Consider the following 23,818-nt stretch of genomic DNA (forward strand, 5'->3'; position numbering starts at 1 on the left):
TGGATGGTATTTGGGAAGCTAGTATTAGTGACAAAAAAAAATCAACGGTTTTCTTTTCGCTATCGAGAGAAAAGTGTATCTCCAGTGCATTTGTACTGGAAAACAAAATTCTTTATCGCAATACTAATCTCAGGTCAATTTCTGTCTTGATAGCTTTCTGCACAGTACAGGCCAAAGGTAGCCGCTGTCCTCTGGAAATTTAGAATAAACTTGAGGAACATGACACACCAACAATCCCAGTGGCTGCCCACCAGAACTAGAGTGTAAGGTGAAAGTATCCTCAAAGTTCACCAACGAGTCCGTGTCTTCTGATACAAAGTGAAAAAATAACTTCCACAGCATACACTATCTGCGATTGTGTATTCTGCACACCTTCTGAGTGTGGTGTACTGGCCTAGATAATACCACCAAGACCAATTATAGATAGACTAATGAATCCATTCTGCAACTTTAGCTAATAGGCACTTAGCCTTTAACTCACGTAGTTGAGGCACATGCTCTAATCTCCAGAGATCCCAGGTTTGATTCAACCTGAAGATGTTACAAATGCCCACGCTCTATTCATGGGACCAAAAAACTGACTGATAAACTGGCTTGGTAGACATATTTGTTTAATGTTGTGGCCTTGGTTTCCTATTAATTTTAGGCCCACCAAAACAATGCAAATATTCATGGGGGTAGATTCCAGACCTTTATTTAGGGGCATGGTGCTGTATGCAGAAGGAGCCTCAATTATTTGAATAGGTAAAATACAAGCGAGAAACAATCCAGCTCAGAGTAGTACAATTCAATTACTTAGTGAGCTAGATACAAGACATCAAAATCAATGGGAAGGCACACACTGACTACAAAGTGCATTGGATCAGTCTTAAAATAGGATCTCACATTCATGAAAAATATTTTAAAAGGTAAGTCACCGTGTGTGTCTTTAAACACACACACACTAGGCAATTTTGAATATTCCTAAGATACATTTTGATTTAAAAAACAAGAAAAGAAAGAAACTCTCTGCAGGCAACACTCTGTGCCAAAAGTCCTTCTACAGCTCCCTACACTGCTGCTCTTAACTGATCCTTTTTCTTCAAAAATACAGATAATTGTGATATACAAAAATGTACATTTTAAGCAATAGTAAAGTGGGATGGAAACAATGCTCAAGAAAGTCCAAATCACTCTGTCAATTAATTTCTCACACAGAGACAGTCTTAGCATGCATGTGTCTGAATGAAGGGAAAATAACAGCCATCACTTCAAAATGTTAGTTTGTCTCAGTTTCTGCCACAATTGCAATTGTTCTGTATTTATAGTAACTCTTATCATCTCGGTTGCTTTAAAAAAAAAAAAAACAGATTAAAGACTAGGGTCAGTTTTGGTAAGGACTGGATGGGAGCACAGGTATTAAGCAATCAGGTGCTCATGGTTACTGACAAAAGCAGAAACAGCTCCTGATCCTACACTCTCCATGTCTGGCAGAACTTTCAAAGAGTAGAGTAAGGTTAGCTTAAATGCATGTCTGTAATTTTGAATAAGGAGTTCCTACCCTCTCTCCCTCAAATCCAAATCTAGTAAAGCACTGGGCTCATGTGTATAAAGATTAGCACAGATACACGCACTCCACTTGATCTATTCCTAAAGACCTTCCTGCAGCCATGAATGGGAGTTATGGTTTGCTTGCTCAGATCCTAAAACTGTGCAGCAGCACATATTTCTGTGCATAGCTGCTCCTGGCTAAGGCCACTTATATCATAAACATAAGGAGCACAGTCCCAAGCATCTCTGCTCAGACCACCAATGCTTCCTGTAACAAAGATCCTCCAGAGCATTTTTATAAGACTCGAGGACACTAGAACTGGGTCAAGCCAGCTTTGATCCTGGACTCCTGGTGCTGGCCACAAGTTTGCCAGCCGGCACCTGAGTTATCAATCACCCCAGTTCAACAGCTAGAATATTCATCATGCGGAGGGAAGTTGTGTTTATTATTTTTTTAGAATATACAGAAATAAAGTCCCTGCTTGCCAAATTTTTCAATGTAAAGAATATTAAAAATATCTGAAACATCAGAACAGCTCATTTTTAAAAAGCGTGTAACAATAACTGGCAAAAGCTGACTTCTTTGTAATGGTAAAAAGATGTGATTTTTTTTTTTTAATTATCAGCCATTTGTAAATGCATCATTTCCTGGCCTGGTAATTGCTTCATAGATAGCTCCATTTACTTGTCCTATTGTCCAATCATGAATGTGTACAATGGAGTTCAGTATTAATAGTAAGTAGCCTTTAGGTATGCAGAACAGAACTGAGCAGGGTAATGATACAAACCCACCATTATGTTTACTAGAAGTCGAATCAAGGGGTAAATAATTTTTCAAAATAATTCCATAAATTAACACTCTTTCATACATTGTAACGCTCATCCATAAACAATGAGCAAAACAAAAATAATCCATCTTTGGAAACTAAAAAGCTAGCTCTAATTGTTTTCTCAATCCTGTATTTCTTTATAAATAACTACAGCATGAAAATACCATTTAAGAAGTTGTTAAACTTGTCCAGCAGAAACAAAAAATGTTTTCTGAAACAGAGAGTTAGCACATGGGCCCAAACCTGTTCCCATTGAACAGGAGACTCGTTAATCACTGGTGTCTCAGGGTGATGCTTCACCCCTTATGAATATAAACCATTCTTCGGGTGATTTATGGAAATGTCAGATGTGCTACATAAACATTTGTCTTTTTACACCATCCAACCCTGCAACAAGCCTGCCTGGATTACAAACAATAAAGAAAACAGGGAAATCACTGAAGAGTGCTGGCGCAGTCCTGGGGAGCCACCATTAGTGCCTGTATCTCTTTTGCAAAGACTGCAGTCATTTTCACAGAAGACACAAGATGACAAGCCTTGCATTACTTCTGAATTATAGCTTCTCACTGCTCTTCTCCCTGTACAACGAAGTTAATAAGCATCAGCTTCTGATCCTAATGAGAATCACTGGCCAATAAATAAATATTCAGTCAGCATTTTCATAGCAGTTTGAGATATTTTGTTCATGTTTCCTTCTTAAAATAAATAGTTGGGACGAACCAAGCTACTGAAATGCTATGACTCCTTGTGGAATCCAGAATTCAAGAGGAAAACAATGCTTTTATTCCAAATCCATCACCAGCAGCTGGCCAGTGTTTCAGAAAAAGTAATAACTTACAGCTGAATATTGCTCCTACAAACAATAGTAAAAAAAAAAAAAAAAAAAGAGTACTTAACTTCACAGAGAAAGCATTTTTGAAAGGATGTAACCAAACACTAATGTAGACTGGGACAAACACTGCAAAAAGTCCTTGTAGGTGCTCAAATTTAGAAATTAATCTTTTCCCCTTTCTGACATCACTGACGTTCTTGAAACTTTGACAGAAAGGTAGTTTGAATTGCACGTGTCTGAGTATCTACGGTCACAGATAAAATGAGGCTGACAGGAAATCTTTGGAATGAATATTTTTCCATTGGCAAATGCCAATTTGTCAACACTGAAACATTCTGCCAGAACATACTGATTCCTAGGCAGGTCTCCTCCCACCTCACTCACCTGTCTCCCTGGCTACCCATCTAGCAAACCACTGAGCTCTAAAGCAGGCACCTGGAAGTCCCAGAACCCCAGCTCCCAAGCTCTCTGGTGCCTTGGCAGCTTTTCTGCTGGACTGCCAAGCTGCAGACCATGCAGAGGGGAGCTTGGGAGCCAGAGTTCCCAGACTCTTCTGTAACCCACCAGACCTAGGTATCACAGGCTCCCAGGAAGCCAAAAGAGCACATTTTGTTTTGAAAATAGCAAAATGTACCTGTTGCAAAACCATTTCAGTAGTTCTGAAATGACACGCTGCAAGATTTCATTTCTGCAGAAAAATGTCAAGGTTTTGGTTTTTTATCCCAATTCAGGATGGAAATTTTTCCAAAACCTCTTTATTTTTTCCCAGAAAGGAAATGTAGTCTCGAGGCCAATTGTAGCTAAAACACTGACAAAGCCAGGAGATAAGGGCTCTCCAAATACTCATCAGAGCCCTGGCACAGAGATGTTTAATCAGATTAGACAAGGTTCTTACAAACAACAGGCACATCCAACTTTTTTTCTCTCAGCAATGATGAGTGAGGCCAGAAAATTCCAGAGCACCAAATGCACTAAAGCACCTGGCATACAGCATATAGGGTGGAACACTGGTAATTAACATGGCTGGGAGAAAGATTCTCCAAATCCCTGGCCAAAGTCCAGGCACAGAGGCCATTGTACTATCCATGATGATTAATGATCATAATGCGCAATGTCCCCTCTAATGTTTTCCATCCATGTGTGGATTTTTTCCATCTGTGTGTGTAATAATTTTATGTGCACCAAAGCATATGTGAATGTGCAAGACCTGTAGAAACAAAAACTCTGCTTATCAGTTGGGTGGCATTTGAATCTCTCCTGCACAGCCACACAAGCAGTCAGCTTTCAGAGAACACTGATCAAGAGGAATATTACTTTGACTGTAATCTCATGCACTGGCAAAATTACTGCTTCACTAATATATATTGGCTGTTGGATATGACTCTCAGAATGGCCCGCTTTTAAAGTAATATGTGAAGCAATCGTTTTACTTAAGGTTAAAACTGTGGAATAATGGTGATATATACTGTAGTTTTTATATGACATCACGGCCGTGTCTACACTAGCCAAACGCTTCCAAATTGCCATGCAAATAGCCATTTCGAAGTTTACTAATGAAGCGCTGAAAAATATATTCAGTGCCTCATTAGCATGCAGGCAGCCGTGGCACTTCAAAATTGACACAGCTCACCGCCATGCAGGCTCGTCCTGATGGGGCTCCTTTTCGAAAGGACCCTGCCTACTTCCAAGTCCCCTTATTCCTATAAGCAGATGGGAATAAGGGGACTTCGAAGTAGGCAGGGTCCTTTTGAAAAGGAGCCCCATCTGGACAAGCCGCACGGCGGCGAGCCACGTCAATTTCGAAGTGCCGTGGCCGCCCGCATGCTAATGAGGCGCTGAATATGTATTTCAGCGCTTCATTAGTAAATTTCGAAATGGCCATTTGCATGGCGATTTCCAAGTATTTGGCTAGTGTAGACGTAGCCCACAAGATGTAACTGACTATTATACTTTTATTTTTTACATTTTTAAGTGGTGCAATGTTAACCACTTTGTTCAAATGTGGAGGATAATGAGTTAAGTGATAGTCACGAGCATTGCCTGGTAAACCAATCTAACTTCCTTCTTTGACCAGGTTACCAGCCTAGTGGATAGGAAGGCAGCAGCAGCGATGACGTATATTGGTTTTGGCCATTTCTGACACAATCCCACATGACATTCACACAAGCAGCGTGAATCAATATGAGGTGAGGGCACAGCTGGCTGAAGAACCATAAACAAAGAGCAATTATCAGTGGTATGCTGTCAAAGTGGGAACTCATATCAAGTGGAGTCCTGCAACATTTCCATTAACAGCTTGGAGGGCAAAATGCTTGTGAAATCTGCAGATGATGCGAAGATGGGAGGGGCTGCAAGCACATTAGATAAAAGGATTGGAGTTCAAAATGATCTTCATAGATTGCAGAACTTGTCTGAAATCAATAAATACAAATGCAGAGCTTTCACTTAGGTAGAAGAATCAAATGCAGAAATTTAAAATGCGGAATAATTGGCTAGGCAGCAATACCACTGAAAAGGACATGGAGGTGAGAGTGGATCACAAACTGAGTATGTGTCTACTGTGCAATGCTGCGGCCAAAGAGGTTAATGTCATTCTGGGACATACAAACAAGAGGGTCATCCATAAGACACAGAAGGTAATTGTTCCACTGAGCACTGTTGAGTCCTGAGCTGGAATGCTGTGTCCATTCTGGGCACTCCACTTTAAGAAAGATGTGAATTAACTGGAGAGAGTCCAGAGGAGAGCAACAAAAATTATACAAGTGTTAGAAAATCTGATCTATCATGAAAGGTTGAAAGAATTGGTCATGTCTGCAGAAATGAAACCTGAGATAGACATAACAGTGTTCAGATGCATAATGTTGTTATAAAGAAAACAGCAATCAGTTGCTGCGTTCCCTGAAGGTAGAACAAAAAGTAATCAGCTTACCTTGCAGCAAAGAAAAACTTAAGCTAGATATTAGGAAAAAGTCTTTCTAAATATAAGGATAGTTAACCACTGGAACAAGTTACCTGGAAAGGTTTTGGAATCACTGTTACTGGAAAGGTTAAAGAACTGCTTAGACCAACACCGTTCAGGGACAGTCTAGACATTTAATTCTTCCTCAATAAAGGTGGGGGAGAGGACTTGACATCCTTTTGATTTCTCTTTCAGCCCTGCACTTCTATAAGCCTCTGATTTATTTATGTGCTGTAAATTCAAAAGTATCAGACATTCACTAGGTCATTTTTGAAGATTAGCTCATCATCAGTATTATCAGTACACAGAAAAGGCTAAATCCTGAAGAACCTAGTCTGTCCTGGACATTTCAATAAAGAAAGGACTGTGGGAATTGGCCCACAGATTCTGGTTATTACGTCTGCATGTCACACACAAATTTTTAGTGTGTTAATTAACATCATCTTGGAACCTGAACACTCTTTAGGTTGGCAGGCTAAATTAATTGCATCTGTCTCATTTTAATTCTGATTGCTAGGATTTATTAAACTTATTGTACACAGGCTGCATGAATTATCTCCATCCAGATAGAGTACTTTGTAAAAGAACACTCTGCCATGGGCATCTGGAAGTCTTCTATGTCATGCTAAGTGATGGACAATCAGAACTGGATAAAATAAATGGCACAGGCCTTTCACCTATTCCTCAAACTAAAAACTATTTTTTATTAACATTTAGGTCAGTTTGTATCAGGAGGACCCAGCCTTCTGCCATTTTCTCTGGCCTATCTTAACCTGTCCACAGCCTCCCTATGACTCCCCTTTGTCTCTCACTTTAAACAAGAGCTGTGTACATTGCTGAATTTCTTCAAAACACCTGCCACACCTAAAACAGAACTTGGGCAATATTTTTGTTCATACATCTTTTTCACATAACAACTGAACTCAAAATACTGGCACTCTCTCTTCTAAGGAAATTTGGGCTTAAATAAGAAAGAGGTGGAACAGCCACCTGAAAGACAATCATTAAATTGAACACACCAAAGTTCACACTTCATTTTGGTAATTTTGTAAACACAGTAGGCCAAGTTCTCAGCTGGTTTAAAATGGCTGTTCCACACCAGCTGAGAACTGCTCCATTAAGACTGAAAGATAACAGTAATTCATTGTATCTCTTGAAACATTTTCAGGTTACTGGACAATAACTGATGGCATTTCTCAAGGATCAAGTGGCATTTTCCTGATCTTCTCATCTTCTCTGTTTATTTTCATGAATACAATAATTGCATATTTTAGCCTGTGAATCACCCAGATCTATCAAGAACGACTGACACTTACTGGGTTCGTAGTAATCCACTACAGTGATGGAGGCGTCTTGAGTATTTGCTACTTTGAAGTCTCTCACAGCAGGAATATCCACACAAACCTGTGTTTCATTGAGCTAGGAAAATATACGAGAAACATTTCAGAGAATTTTAGATAGGGTGATACAAGGGAAAGGACGGGGACTAGACGGTTGCCCAATGTTCCACAAATTCACCTCTAAAGACCAGAGTCTGAATTTAGGTCTTTAAACTGATCTCTTCGGTGGAAATTTAGCCAAATCACAAATGGCTTAAGTAAGCAAACAAGTTACTAAGGACTCAGTGCAGCAAAGCCATACTGAGCTAAGCAGTCTTCCCCGACACATGCCGTCCCATTGACAATAGTGGAACCACTCATGTCATGCAAGTAATGGTTTAGCCATACTGACACCACAAAAGATGCAATTGTGATTATACGAAGGTAACCTTCTAAACTTAAATCAAATAGCTTGAGTTTAGCACCTGTCCTTACAAATGCATTTCTGTTTTTTTAACTTACAGAGTCTAAGTATAGGTTGACTTTCCCATTGTCCTTTTCCACCTTCTTAATGGGATGAAAAGAAAAGAAATCTGGTGATACAGAGAAGCCACTAAGTAAGCCAACCTCCATGAGGACCATACCACTCTTGGATGATGCTCCAGACCCCAAGTACCTTTTTAAAAAATAAGAAAGGAAAACTTAACAGGAATCAAATCTTCTGCCATTAAAATAAAATACTCGACTATTACAGTCCACATTTATAATATAGAAAGAAGCATATTTGCAAAATGAGGGAAACAAGATCTATCTGAGAACAGATGCTGAATTTCTAAAGTTTTAAGCTAATTACTTAACATACTCGGCAAATTAACTACTTAGGCAAATATTTCTCTCTCAGTTCCCAAGTAACCCCAAGCACACAGCCCAAGAGTAGATTTACCTCTGAGCAAATAAAAGTATTGTAGTTATTTGCAATATCCACAAGCATAATTCTTCGAAAACAACAAGAAGTCCTGTGGCACCTTATAGACTAACAATTCTGGTATAATTCTGCATAATTCTGGTACTACTGAAGCCAATGCAGAGTTTTGCCATAGGCTGCAGTGAGAATAGACATGGGCCCCAAGAACGCAGAGATTGTAATTATATGAAAATCTTAAAGGGGCCTGCAGGAAAAACCAGACTGTATGTTGCTGGAATTCTAAAACTACAATCACTTGGTAATACTATTTTAGTGTTGATATGCATAGATGGAAGAGTTTATTAAACTTGCTCTCTATTTCTCCAACAATGGTCCATAACACACTTAATGGAATTACTTGACTACCTCTCCAATACAATTTTAAAATGTTCACTCCATATTACACATCTGAGTTTGGAAAGAAAGACAGAAAGAAAGAAAATTTAGCAAAATGACTTTTTTCCATTCTTACCCCAATACTGCTTACTATAGCATCTTCTGTTATTTGAGAATCACATGCCAGACATGAAAGCTTTACAGCAGGAATTGAACATGCTATGGTACACAATGGAACTATCAAAATGTACGTACGGCTTTCTATTTTACAAGTAACACTTACATGCCCAGCCAAGACTGTTTCTTTAAATAAACTAGGCGGCACAGTCTGTTTCTTTGGCACTGAGGCAGAACGACCATTGTTATCCGGGGATGGAGTGTGTCTTTAATCTGCATTTTGAACGATTCACAGTAGTCAAATGTAATTGAATAAAACTATTTCTTTGTAGATTTGGAGGGTTTAAAAGAAAAGGGGGAGACAAGCTTTTCAAAGCAAGACCATTAAGCCTGACAGCTTGGCTGACCAAGCACAGATATGACTTTGAAAGTAATACAGCACCATTGCTGACTTCGGATGGCCCATGAGATTAGAAACAAATGAAACCATCTGTTGGATGATGTACTGTGCCAAAGTAGCTGCTATTGAAAACAAGTAACTGAATTGGAACTGGATGTAATTATGTCTCTGTGTTATAATTACAGTGGAGAGGCTATGGAAACACCCCAGCCATCTATCTAGTATGGGTGCCAATGGCACAATGCATAACCCAGCCAACGTAGTACACCCAAAAGTGAGTCAGATTTATCGTAAAAGTACTCATGCTCCTTCCTCCAAAAAACCCTGGACATAGTCTGGGTATGACCCAACTACACTCTTTTCAGCAACCTGGGCCTTTTTTTTTTAACACACACGCGCGCGCGTGCGCGCGCACAGAGTGAAAGAGACAGAGAGCTAGGAGAATGGCTAGTGACAGGACAAAAGTGAGAAGATAAACTTGTCGCTTAACTGAGCTAAGGAGACCATGGGCTGGAACTCTGGGTTATGAGATAATTCCTCCAGCAGTCAAGGAGCTGCAGCTCCCCTCTGCCCCATGCAGCAGAGGGCAACATATGAGCGCAGCCCTCAAGCATATGAAGCCAGTAAGCACAGGGGAACAGTGAGTGGGGTTAATGGAACATGCCTTCCCAGGCCTTAGAAATCCCACTGCATGCAGGGGCAAGGCCGTCCAGAATTAGAAACAAGAGCACATGGCCCTCTCCAATCTTGCAGGATTTCTAACCAAAAATCCATCCCACCAATGTCACAGTTCAGGGCAGCTGCTCCTGTACTCCCTTCTGCAGCCCAGCAAGGACACAGAATCTCAAACTGCCACCGTCCTTCACTGTCACCAATAACCAGTTCTCTTTCCTTTTGAGCCTGGGGCTCTCATGGCTAAATAGATCCCTGACATCACTGTGTTATTCCCAGCAGAAGCAGGCTGCCCAAGCAGGCCAGCTCGTTTTCTATTCAAGGATGGTTAACAGAGGGACTGTCCACACAGACCTTTCTATGTAGGCCTATTTTATTTTTAAGGCAGAAGCACAACAATGAAAGAACCTACGCGCAGGCCAATGAAGTTTATCAGAGATCATCCCAACCCTAACACAAACTCTGGGAGGAGCAGTACATCACCCCACCCAAAGGGTCTTCTTTGTCGCTATCAGTTCATCACAGCCTCAGCTCAGAACAAGCACCCAATCTCATGGGGCACAGTCCTTACAAACAGTCCCTAAAGATTGAGGTCCTCTGTGGACCAGGGGTCCTGCCCATTTGCTGGACCTGAGCCTGCATAAAATCAGGTTATTTACCCTAAATAAATTTGTCAGTTTGCTCCTGGGGAATCCAGTCTGAACTTTAATATATACACTTGTCCAGGTGTGGTTTCAAGAAGACTGATAACTGGAAGAATTACATTAGCACCCCCTTCTCTTAGCTAAGTTACACAGAGTGCCAAAACACATATGCCAGTGCATCTGGAGCACAATGGACTCCAAAGGTATTAAATCTAATTCAACAAGAGTTAACTTAATTCAACAAAATGTATCTTAACTCGGTAAGGCTCATGCAGGCCGTTGCAAGATATTGTAAGTCACGCAGTTTCCACTACAGGTTACACCTCCCTGATCCAGCACCCTTGGGACCTTAGTGGGGCTGAACCAGGGATTTTGCTGGACCAGGGGAAGCTAATGAGCCATGGCCCCCACCAGTTGCTGGGCCCTAAGCCCCAGTCACCTCTAGCTTCCTCTGGTCCTTCAGCTGCAGCTCCCCAGCCCTCTCGCCATGGCTCCTTACCCCTCCACCCACGACTCCTGCCAGAGGACTCCCACCTGGCCCATGCTTTCAGCCCACCAGGGCCCTCTAATCCAGTAACATCTATAGTTTTGCCGGACTATGGATGTTGCTAGACCAGAGAGACACGGATTTCAGAGGTTCACCACGTAGGAGGTTTTATGAAACATCATAGGCACAAAAGTCAATTGTGTTCAGATGACAAGCAATGTGCAAATGTTATATTCTATTAACCAGGGTTTTTTGCTACAGGCAGTTCAAGAGCTGATTAAACAAGACAAAATATCTCCCAGTTGATACTGGCAAAAACTTAGAGGCATTTGCAGCCTCTGGCCAAAGGTGCAGACCCATAACTGGTAAAAACAGTCCACAGTTTAGGAACTTTCCTGAACTTGCATCTAGCTGTGATTTCCAGATTATGCTGTAATGGAGACACACACCATGTTATACTGACTCCAAAATGACAAATGTAAATTATTTGGACATTCAGTACACATGGCTTGAACCATGTCCCACTTCTCTGAGAGATAAAGCCATGATTATCAGAACCAGGCAGAGTTCCATTACACAAAGAGCCAAATCTACCCAACATGCATCAGCTCAGAGCCAACAGGACTACCTTAGGCTCCACACTGGCAGAGTATGGTCACAAATGGCCATTTACCATCGTCCAGTGGCTGTTCAGAGAAAGAAGTCAAAGGTGGCAGTACATCTCAGTATAATAGAAGAGGGGAGAGATGGGGCCCTTCCAGGCTGTATATTTGGCCACCTGCTCTGAATCTGAGATCTCAAGTAGGAAAGAAAAATGGGGACATCCAGGTCAGGGTATCCTCAGCGCAGTGATGTAAGCTGACACAGAATTTAGCACTGAGGGGTCCACAATTTGTACTGGAGTTTATTTCACAGACATCTTTGGAAAACATCCTGTGTACAGACAGTCCTGCTTATACACTGCAGGGTTCCTGACACTGTATCACTGACACTATTACCAGAAACACACACATGTAATTAGGACTTTTTTTTTTCCCCCACGATTTTATATGTACCTGTTGGTTATCACCCAATGAAGTAAGTCTTCTATGCACTGACCTCATATCTGACTATGATATATGTTTACGTATGTGTGTGTGTCTGTGTGTATATGTGCGCATATAACCCTGTCTATGGCTACGTCTACACGTGCCCCAAACTTCGAAATGGCCATGCAAATGGCCATTTCAAAGTTTACTAATGAAGCGCTGAAATGCATATTCAGCACTTCATTAGCATGCGGGCGGCAGCGGCGCTTCGAAATTGACGAGCCTTGCCGCCACGCGGCGCGTCCAGACGGGGCTCCTTTTCGAAAAGGAGCCCCGTCTGGACGCGGCGGCAAGGCGCATCAATTTCGAAGCGCCGCTGCCACCCGCATGCTAATGAAGCGCTGAATATGCATTTCAGCGCTTCATTAGTAAACTTCGAAATGGTCATCTGCATAGCCATTTCGAAGTTTGGGGATGTGTAGACACGGCCTATATGAAGTTGGGGAGAGGGAGAGAGAGGCAGAAAGAGAGAGAGAAAGAGAAAGAGAGATGTGCAATTACAGATATTACACATGCATATACACAAATTCACACATATACAAACCATGTGAGAAACAAAAGATCAGGGCCCCATTGTGTTAGGCACTGAACATGCAGAGTGACACAGTCACTGTCCTAAAGAGTTTAAACAGGTAATAAGGAAAGGATATAACAAATACGCACTGCAAACAATGTGATGGTTTTCAAAGGTCATGTCTGCATGGAAATTATTATAATATCATGGAGGGTGGGGGGCTGCAATTGCAAGAGATGACATTTAACTGGAGCAGATAAACTCTTAAAGATTGTTTTCCTCCCAGTGTCCTTGGTAATAAAGCACAAAAAGAAGCAAAAAATGTAAATATGTGATAGACAATGTCTTTCAGGGTTTTCTGCGAAGTATCCAGTGTTCTTTAGCCAAAACAGGATACGCCTAATGAGAAAAGGACAATTCTTTCGTCTTACCGGCTGGCTCAGAGGTAATTAATGAAATATGGAGGTTAAGTATCACCTCTTCACTGGTAACCAAAATATAAAAGTAGATAAATATCTGATGGACTTTTAGAGGCCTATGGGTACACGTGAGGTCGGGTGCATATGGGTTAAATATTTGCTTCTGAGCTTAATAACTGGTCCCATCTATGAAGTCATTCATGTATTTTGTGGTTGATCTCATCTAAATAACAGGCATTACAAATACATACTTCACGATGCTAAAACATTATCATTACTGTACCAATAAAGAGAAGCAACAAAGCACCTAATGAGTTACCTACCTTGTACATATGTTTAAGGTCAAACGGTTTATGTCAGTTTTGTCATCTTGTACAACAACATCTAAATCAAAAGCTCCTTGATTTTCGACAGACCTCCGCCGTCTATCAGTGGCTGAATGTTTCACATTGTAAATAATGTTCAGCTATGGAAGTAAAATACATAACACAGATGACATCTGTCAGCAAAAATGAGTTCAGTAAGACAGTCAGCGAGATCTCACAGTCTGTAATGGTAGAACTCCAGAGAACAGATCATATTAAGTGAAGCAACTGTCTACAATATGGATTCCCAAAGTACTTTGTTTGTGGCCCAATGTCAGCCATCAGCAGCCAGCATGTGATATTCAAAGGAACAGAGAAAAAACATGCAACACTTTGAATGTCTTATGACAACGTTTCTCAAACTGTAGTCCACAAAGTGGGAACTCCAAGCAGTCCACAGGCCCCACTGATCAACTCCTCCCTCCCAGGGCCTCCTAAGGCACACTTCCTTACCCTGGTTTTGCGTGGCTCCCAGAAGCAGCTGCCAGGTCCCAGCTGCCCCGAGGCGCACAGATGACCAGAGAGTCTCCACACATTGCCCCAGCACAAATACCAGCGCCACAGCTCCCTTTGGCTGGGAACCACCTCAAGGAGAGCAGTGGAGATGGCACCTGATGGCACGAGAGAGCATGTGGTGCTCCACTGGCTAGCCATGCCTGTAGGAGCCACAGAGACTGGGCAGCCATTTCTCAGGGTTGCAGTAAGTACCAGCAGCATCCTGAACCCCCGCTTAACTCCACCTCCAAGCCCCCTCCCACATCCAAACTCCCTATTGGAGCCTGCAATGCCTCCTCCCCCAACACACCAACCACACCGCTATCCCTTCTAGACATTCTTCCGGCACCCCAAATTCCTCATCCCAGCCCCAGCTCACAACCCGTACGTCCTAGCTGGAGCCCTCACCCCCTCCTTCGCCCCAAACCCCTGCCCCAGCCTGGTGAATGGGAGTGAGTATGGGGGAGAGCAAGCAACAGGGATGATGGAGTGAGAAGGGGGCAGAGGCGAAGGGAGAAGGGCGGGGGGGACTCCCAACCTTTTTAAATGCTATCCACTAAGACTCTGCAGAACCTGACTGAGGAAAATGTGCAAGTGTTGTGAAACTTAGGCATTTTCTAACTAACTTCCACTGTTTTACGATGCCAAATGCTGCAGAGAGTTCCTGTTATTCTGAAATGCAATGAAAGAAAATAAGAGTTTTATTTACAGACTTTACCTTGATGCTTTGTGTGTGATATATAGCACAGCAATTTTACATTCGAAATAGATGGTGGTTAACATTTTACTCTAGACTCAATACAATATAGATATATTTATACAAACCAAATTGTCACCTCAGCTAGTTCATGAATACAAATACACCATGACAGTCATCAGCAAAACACAAATCAGAGATAACAGGAACTGAGTTTCACCTGCCTCTTCAACAAATGCAGTCTTCTGGAAATGTGACAGTCTGTCTACCAGAAGACAGTGGTATGCATATCAAAGACATCCATGCACTAGACACCACTGCGAAGGACTCCTGATTTACGTAGTGTGATAGATGTGTATCAGCCGCTTGAAGTGTTGTAGAACATAAATTTCTTCAGGAAGCTCTGACTGATTAGATGACAAGCTGATCATCATGTTAGGAAAATATAAATGCAAACAGCCTAACCAAAGTTGCTGAGGTCAGGGTTAAACGCCCATGAGAACTTTTCTGTGCCAACCAACTGAAAACACTAACCAAGAAAGGGAAGTGGCTGGTATAGCATAGAGGACCAAACCTGCCAGACAAAAAGTATTCAGAAGTTGCCAAGAATTGGACACAAAAATGCCTTAGACTGATAAACTTGCCCTGCAATGACAATATCTTCCCACTGAAACACAGTACACTGGGATGGTTGGCAGGGCAAGGACATCTGGAAAAGGACCAGAGCAAGAGTTTATAACTCAGCACTTCAGGGAAAAGAGCACTTGGTACTATGAAAAGCTCAAATCTGAAATTCCCAGAATGACAAAAAACAACTACAAGATGTTGAGAATGCTTTTATGTTAAGTGCTAACAAACATTATTTTGACAGACTCGGAACTACCCCCAACAAAAGGAAAGTCGGTTTTTTGATAGTTTTCATACGTAAACCAATATTCTCCCTGGCTTCTCAATCTCTGGGAACAGCAGAGCGAAATTTACTTTCTGCTTATTATAGGAAAATAGCAGACAGTTGGTTCTTCTTTTCAAATAAAACAAAGTATCGTACAACACTCTATACCTCACACCAACAGTACAAAAAGAGAATAAGTAGGAAATTGTACTCCATTGCCACGCCATCATCAAGACGTATGCCAGGAAATGGAAGAAAAGATGTTCTTTTACATTCAAAAGCTCCACAAAGTGTGATACTACCAAGTCAGTGCAAGAAGAGGGGACTTTTATTTTGTGTCAGCTGCTTCTCCTTCTCTGTAGTCTATCCCCTAGCTGTGTAAGTTACACCATGTGTTCCTACTCACAGATGTTTAATTCTGACACTCTGTATAGCACCTTTGAATTTAGCAGTCAGGTATGAAGATGATTTCATTAAAGACACCACAAAATGGAAAAACACACAGGTTCTGAAATGAATTTTCTTCTTGAACAACATGTCCTGAGGCAACTGAACAAGTTCAGGAATAACAGAGGTTAGAGGGGTCAATTTATTGTAGGCATGTCATAAGTTTGGTAAAATGAAGCTGGAAAGCACACAGCAATTTCTCATCACAGGAACACTGTTGTTTTAGCTTTTGCCAGGAAAAGCAAATGTATGAGAATTTACCACCAGCACATGAACATCTGAAGCAACATATTGAACAGGTCAATTAGCAAACATTTTACTGGCATGAGTTACTGCTGCTAAGGTCTGACTTTCCCTTCCTCCCTTCTCATGGGTGAGAGAGGTTCACACAGGAATGGAAACAATTCTCTAATATAAAAGGTTAGTTGATGCAGCCCAACTAAGTAGCAGAGGATCAGTTATTGTAGCTAAAGACAGAACTTGACTACTTTTCCTATTACACCAGAGAATACCACAGAGGGTCAGGGACAGGAAATTGAAATTTTATATTCTGTATCCAAAAGAACATTAAGAAAATAACTTCAATGGTATCACACCTAAAAAATGTGAAGTACTCTGAAGGTCTCCAAAAAGTCAAGAACAACTTCCTCTCCTTTTCTTATTCTTAAAGTATCATTGTAACAAACATGTCTGAGGGCATTTATTGAAGAAAAATATTTGCAGCATTTTCTCTGTCCAATTAATGTTTTTCTCTTTTAATCATTTATTATCATCAGTGAAAATGTGTAATAAGAACTTAAGAACATAAGAATGGCCATTCTGGGTCAGAACAAAGGTCCATCCAGCCCAATATCCCGTCTGCCGAGAGTGGCCAATGCCAACTAATGATCAAGCGATCTCTCTCCTGCTATCCATCTCCAGCTTCTGACAAACGCTAGGGACACCATTCCTTAACTATCATGGCTAATAGTTAATGGACCTAACCTCTATCAATTTATCTAGCTCTTTTTAAAATCACGTTATAGTCTTAGGCTTCACAGCCTCCTCTGGCAAGGAGTTCCACAAGTTGACTGTGCGTTGTGTGGAGAATTTCCTTTATTTGTTTTAAACCTGCTGCCCATTAGCATTTGGTAACCTCTAGTTCTGATACTATGGGTACAAGTAAATAATTTTTCCTTGTTCACCTTCTCCACACCACCTCTATTGTACCTCCCCCCACAGTTTCTCTTTTCTAAGATGCAAAGTCCTAACCTCTTTAATCTTTCTTTGCAAGGGACTCATTCCAAACACCTAATCGTTTTAGTTGCCCCTTTCTGAACCTTTTCTACTGCCAATATATCTTTTTTGAGATGAGGAGACCACATCTATATGCAGTATTCAAGATGTGGGCGTATCATGGTTTTATATATGGGCAATAAGATGTTCTCTGCCTTATTCTCTGTCCCTTTTTTAATAATTGCTAAGATCCTGTTTGCTTTTTTGACTGCCGCTACGCGGCGTGTGGATGTTTTCAGAGAACTATCCACAATGACTCCAAGATCTCTTTCCTGATGAGTTGTAGTTAAATTAGCCTCCATCATGCTGTATGTGTACTTGGGGTTATTTTTTCCAACATGCATTACTTTATTTATCCACACTAAATTTCATTTGCCATTTTGTTATCCAATCACTCAGTTTTGTAAGATTTTTTTGAAGTTCTTCACAATCTGGTTTGGTCTCAACTATCTTGAGCAGTTTCATATTGCCTGCAAATCTTGCCACCTCACAGTTTATCGCTTTCTCCAGATCATTTATGAATAAGTTGAATAAAATTGGTCTTAAGACTGACCCTTGGGGAACACCACTAGTTGCCCCTCGCCATTCTGAAAATTTACCATTTATTCCTAAACATTGTTTCCTGTCTTTTAACCAGTTCTCAATCCAAGATCTTTCCTCTTATCTCATGACAACTTAATTTACGTAAGAGTCTTTGGTGAGGGTCTTTGTCAAAGGCTTTTTGGAAATCCAATTACACTATGGATGATGGATCCCCCTTATTCACATGTTTGTTGACCCCTTCAAAGAACTCTAATAGATTAGTAAAACATGATTTCTCTTTACAGAAGCCATGTTGACTTCTGCCCAACAAATTACGTTCTTCTGTGTGTCTGACAATTTTATTCTTTACTATGGTTTCAACTAATTTGCCCAGTACTGACACTAGACTTACTGATCTGCAATTGCCAGGATCACCTCTGGATACCTTTTTAAATATTGATGAAGAGAGTCTTTACCCACGGAAACTTATGCTCCGAAATATCTGTTAGTCTATAAGGTGACACAGGACTTCTTGTTTTTGAACATACAGACTAACACAGCTACCTCTCTGATATGTTTTAAATATTGGCATTACATTAGCTTAGCTATCTCCCAGTCATTGGGTACAGAAGCTGATTTAAAGGATAGGTTACAAACCACAGTTAATACTTCCACAATTTCACATCTGAGTTCTTTCAGAACTCCTGGGTGAATGCCATCTGGTCCCAGTGACTTGTCACTGTTAAGTTTATCAATCAGTTCCAAAACCTCCTCTAATGACTCCTTAATCTTGGACAATTCCTCAGATTTTTTACCTACAAAAGAGGGCTCAGGTTTGGGAATCTCCCTAACATCCTCAGTCATGAAGACTGAAGCAAAGAATTCACTGTGTTTCTCCACAATGACTTAAGTCACCTTTGAGTACTCCTTTTGTATCTCGATTGTCTAGGGGGCCCACTGGTTGTTTAGCAGGCTTCTGATGTACTTAAAAAAACATTTTGTTATTGCTTTCTGAGTTTTCGGCTAGCTGTTCTTCAAACTCCTTTTTGGCTTTTCTTACTGCATTTTTACATTTAATTTGGCAGCATTTGTGTACCTTTCTATATTTCTCACTAGGATTTGACTTATACTTTTTAAAACGTGCCTTTTTATCTCTCACTGCTTCTTTTACATGGTTGTTAAGACACAGTAGCACTTTACTGGGTCTTTTACTGTTTTTTGAATTTGAACTATAAATTTAAATTGGGCCTCTATTATGGTGTCTTTGAAAAGTTTCCACGCAGCTTGAAGGAATTTTACTTTAGTCACTGTACCTTTTAATTTCCATTTAACTAACCATCTCATTTTTGCATATTCCCCTTTCTGAAATGAAAAGCCACAGTGTTGGGCTGCTGAGATGTTTTTCCCACCACAGGAATGTTAAATGTTATGGTCACCATTTCCAAGCGGTCCTGTTACAGTTACCTCTTGGACCAGACCCTTCGCTCCACTCAGAACTAAGTCAAAAATTGCCTTTCCCCTTGTGGGTTCCTGTACGAGCTGCTCCAAGAAGCAATCACTCAAGATATCAAGAAATTGTACCTCTGCATCTCATCCCGAGGTGACATGTAACCAGTCAATATGGGCATAATTGAAATCCCCTACTATTATTGAGATTTTTATTTTGATTGCTTCCCTAATCTCCCTCCAGGCCAGATCCTCACTTGCCTTAAGTCACTGTGACTCCATTTCAATGGAGATAGGCTGATTTATAGCAGCAGGGGATCTGGCCCGTTTTCCAAAATGCTGAGGAGAGGAAAGATGGATTTCTTTAGGACATGAACACTGTTTGCCCAAACAAAGCCAGAGCTACCATCCTTTTCAAAATTTAGAGCTGGACTAATCCTGCTCCTCTCCAAGCCAGGACAAGCGCATGCTGTGCAGGTTTATCAAATGCAAAACCAGGAGGCTACAAGAAAAATGTCAGCCTCTGCAGTCATACCATCCAATATAAATAATTTTCATGGCAGCCAAGAGGGTTGGAAATAGAGGCAGCTGAAACTCATTTACAGCCTTCTGAGATTGATGTTGGAAAGGATTACAAAATAGCTAGCAGAGTCCTCAAGAATTACACAGGTTTTTCTAAGAATCTATCTTGTGATGAGCTAAGCCTCTCCTAGTAATGGTCAGTCCTTGAGATCCCAACAAGAGATGGCATGGTGCTTTCTGGTATTAAAATAAATCAGCATGTGCTTCCAGATGTAGCATGTTGAAGTGCCATCTGTGCAATAGAGAATCTGACTACTGAATTCTGATGCTGTCATATGCCATCTGACTTAGCTGACAAGATCCAAATCCTATTTGCAGCTGGGAAAAAGAGAAATCTGATCTGAACAATATCAAAGCTCCTTCCTGAAAAGCAGCCCCACAAAGGAAAGCAGGAGAAAAGAGGTGGTCCCAGCTAAGAATAGCTTTATTGGATGAAATGCCTGACTCCAACGCCCTGCCTTTACTCAGTCCAGCTGCAGGAGGAAGAACAAGGATAAAACTGAAGCATCTCTGCCTGTACGCTACAAGGACAAATATAATAGAAGGGTGCTGTACATGAGGCAGATGAAGTGGATATAGTAGTGTAGACCATTACATTTCTGTTTTTGTACCTCCCTTACCGTGGTAGTCTACTAAAAATGTACATTATACTGCGTTTGGATTAACTGCTGCATTTGAAATGAGCTCTGACGAATAATATCAAGTTCATAGTTTTCAATAACTATGCAGTATTTCTCATTAATGGTCGAGGGTAAATATTATTGCTTTTGGAAACCATCCCTACTAAATTCCCATCCCTGGCCTTTACAATATGATGAGTGAGCAAATGCTGCCCCACTGAACTATTCATTTTCATCTGGCCAAGAGCGTGGAATCTAAAATTATCCTCTAACAATTGGAACTTTGTTGTAAACAGAACTAGCATTTAGGTAAACGCATAAAAGGACTCAGGATTTAAAAATCTGCAGGCACAGTAGCTTGAAGCTGAATGAACAACATATACACTTTAACTGCTTTCTGTTATTAATGTCCAGTCACGGAAATTTCTTTGTGAATGTCATTTATCCAAATGTATATTTATAATTTTTCAAAAACAAGTTTTTAGTTCTCTTTCCTGGTCTCCCAGGTGCGTCAAGACATTGAGGAAGAGGTCAGTCAGATTATAAGACACTGGAATTGGAATTTGTTCTGACTTAAAACTTATGGCCAGTATCAGATCTTCAGTACAGAGTAAGATCAATTTTCTCTGAGTAGGCATAGCAATGGTGGGAGCTTTTTCAAGAACTGCAGTAAAACAGGATATAACTGCTACACATACTATTAAATAAAGAAGAATGGACTTAATCCCCTTGGCTAAATAGGATACAGCTTTTCCAAACTCTCTGCTGTAAGGTTTCTTGCTCTTGCCATCTTGCACTGACTACCGTCATAGAGGATACTGAACTAGATGGACAGGAGGCCTGATTAAGAATGGCAGCTCCTATATTCCTATTTTCCCTACGTAAACTGTCTCTAAAATGTCACTGAACATAATGGACCAGATGAGCTCTGTTAGCTAGGAATGTGAGAATCATAAGGGTGCCTCTGAGGACCAGATGGTTCCAGCCCTAGTTTAAGACAGGGCAGACAAAAATTAAGTTAGGGCTGCTTGAATTAATACCATAAGGTCCTCTGGACCCCGCAGAGGTTTGGTAACATGAAGTTCCACTACACGTCTTTCTCTTCACTCCTTGCCTCCTCATTCTCCTCCCTTACATTTCCCTTACACAGGGCTTTGGGTGGCTGGTGCACAGCATTCCCTTCTGGCAGACTGCAAACAGAATCTGGCCTCTTTGTGTTGTCAGAGTAGCAAAAAATGGCTGAATTCTGAGGAGAACTTGGCTGTCTTCCCTTAACGACTGTGAAGCATTGCTGCACAGTGTTTAAATAACTCTGATAGTTCAGACGTGGGAAAGGTAATCTATGAACAACTAAGTGTGCACCCAGGTTCTGCACTGTTTCACAGCCTATGCAATCATACTGGCTTCAGGGACTGTACAAGAGAAAAGTCTAGAAGGAATCTAATCCACACCAATGAGTGGGACCAATTTTGGCAATTAGTAGAGTGTCTTGGAATTCATTTAAGATGCTACATAAATGGAAGTTACATGCAGTGTTTTGGGGGTTTTTTTTTGTGAAGTCATACTGGTCCCACAGCATGAGGGAGACAAGGTGGGTTAAGCAGGACCTTTTATTGGACTCATTTCTGTGGATGATAGAGAAAAGCTATTACCTCACCTGCCTTGTCTCTTATTATATAAATACACAATTATTCTTGAATAGTAACAGAGAGGGAGCCGTGCTAGTCTATATACTATCAAAACAAAAAGCAGACAAGTAGCATTTTAAAGACTAGCAAAATAATTTACTAGGTGAGCTTTCGTGAGACAGACCCACTGTGACCCACTATGGTCTGAAGAAGTGGGTCTGTCCCACGAAAGCTCACATAATAAATTATTTTGCTAGTCTTTAAAGTGCTACTTGACTGCGTTTTTATTTAAAATTATTCTTCATATTGATCTATCTTTATGAAATTTCATATTAATATTCTTTCTTCAAAAAGCATGTTTAAAAAGAGATCTTAAGAATGGTATATATAAAGTATCTTCTTGCCTACCTGAAAGATGGCAAACCCAACACCTTCTGCTGAAACTGTAACGGTTGTTGGTTGCATAGGTGCAATCTGAAAGAATTACAGGGTGAATTAAACACATTTAAAATATCTCCAAGTGACAGGATTGATTAGAATTCTTCCTCATTTTCTTACAGTACCTCTTTGGTTTGAAGAAGAAAACGATTTTCAGAATCAACTGAAAACATTGCTGGAGCTTCCAGACTAGATCCAGTCACTGTTAGATCAATTCTTGGTTTTGTGGATGTAATCAGAGCTGCAAATACACTCAAGGCTTGCAGGGCCACAATGGTGTCCTGTTGAGAGAAACAAATGCTTTTGTATTAAATATGAAACCCTACAAGCTAGGTGAGTGCCAGTGTCTGTCAGACGTCGTCTATAAACAAGTTTAATCAATTTAAATAAACTAGATTAAAAACCAATTTAGTTAAATTAATGTGAACTGTTAGCATGGCCACTTTTAACATCTAGATATACATAAAGAAGTTGCATCAATTTAGTGCCACATCATTTCATCATGAGGGTTCGGATTTTCCCTCTATTACAGATCCCTCAAGATATGGAGGGATATGGAGGAAGATATGGAGGTGGCCGTCCCATGGGGAAGTCCTGTATCTCTTCTAGAGTTTTGGGTCCCTGGTACTCTGCTGCCATGTTCCCTGGCATCATGGCAGAGCCTCATGGCAGGGCCTCATTCCTATCAGAACAAGGCAGTCAAGGAAGTGCAGCACCGGGTACTCCTGGCATTTTCTCTGGGGCTGTCTCTGGATTGGGGGTTTATTTTTATTTGTAAATGACATGCAGGCCTGTGGAGTTTTGAGCTGGGCTCACAGTTCCATAAAGGCTTGGCCAGTAGGTGGACAATTTAATCATGAAAAGCCATGGCCCCACCAGAAATAATTGTAAATATCAGATATTCTATAGCACTTTTCCACAGCTACTTGATCACAGGAACAAATGTGTTGTTACAGACATAAAAAACAGAAGGTGTAAAAACAATTTTTGTCCTGTCTCATAATCAACTTTCCAAGTGGATTCTCCTCAGCTTGTACACTCAGCTTCTACAAACTTTTTGCGCAAGCATCTGAATGCACAAAATACAGAATATGTTTGTACAACAGCACTCTGCAAGACCACAAATTCTCCTTTTTGTAGGTGCAAAATATCTAGGCGTGCAAAATTGCAACCCTAAATTAAAATGCAGGTTTTGAAAATTTGGCCTCCCCAAATTTAGCATGGGATCTGAACAAGACAATGATTTAATTGGAGTCTACATTGTCAGAGAGTGATTAAGTTAAAAGCATTTGCTATTCTC

The 23,818-nt window shown here is 40.8% G+C and overlaps 1 protein-coding gene across 2 annotated transcripts in view; it reads right to left on the reverse strand.

Moving 5' to 3' along the window:
* Positions 1 to 678: 678 nt before the first annotated feature.
* CD109 (CD109 molecule) overlaps positions 679 to 23,818 on the reverse strand; it is a 129,109-nt gene continuing 105,969 nt past the window's right edge. For both annotated transcript variants that reach the window (XM_074991009.1, XM_074991010.1), the window contains 6 exons: positions 22,644 to 22,799; positions 22,489 to 22,554; positions 13,435 to 13,577; positions 7,993 to 8,146; positions 7,468 to 7,570; positions 679 to 2,938 (listed from right to left, as the gene is read on the reverse strand). In XM_074991009.1, coding sequence (XP_074847110.1) covers positions 2,733 to 2,938; positions 7,468 to 7,570; positions 7,993 to 8,146; positions 13,435 to 13,577; positions 22,489 to 22,554; positions 22,644 to 22,799 — 828 coding nt within the window. In that variant the 3' untranslated portion in view covers positions 679 to 2,732. The remainder of the gene's footprint in view (positions 2,939 to 7,467; positions 7,571 to 7,992; positions 8,147 to 13,434; positions 13,578 to 22,488; positions 22,555 to 22,643; positions 22,800 to 23,818) is intronic.

The sequence above is a fragment of the Carettochelys insculpta genome, chromosome 3 (assembly GCF_033958435.1).
Source record: "Carettochelys insculpta isolate YL-2023 chromosome 3, ASM3395843v1, whole genome shotgun sequence".
NCBI classification, from domain to species: domain Eukaryota; kingdom Metazoa; phylum Chordata; order Testudines; family Carettochelyidae; genus Carettochelys; species Carettochelys insculpta.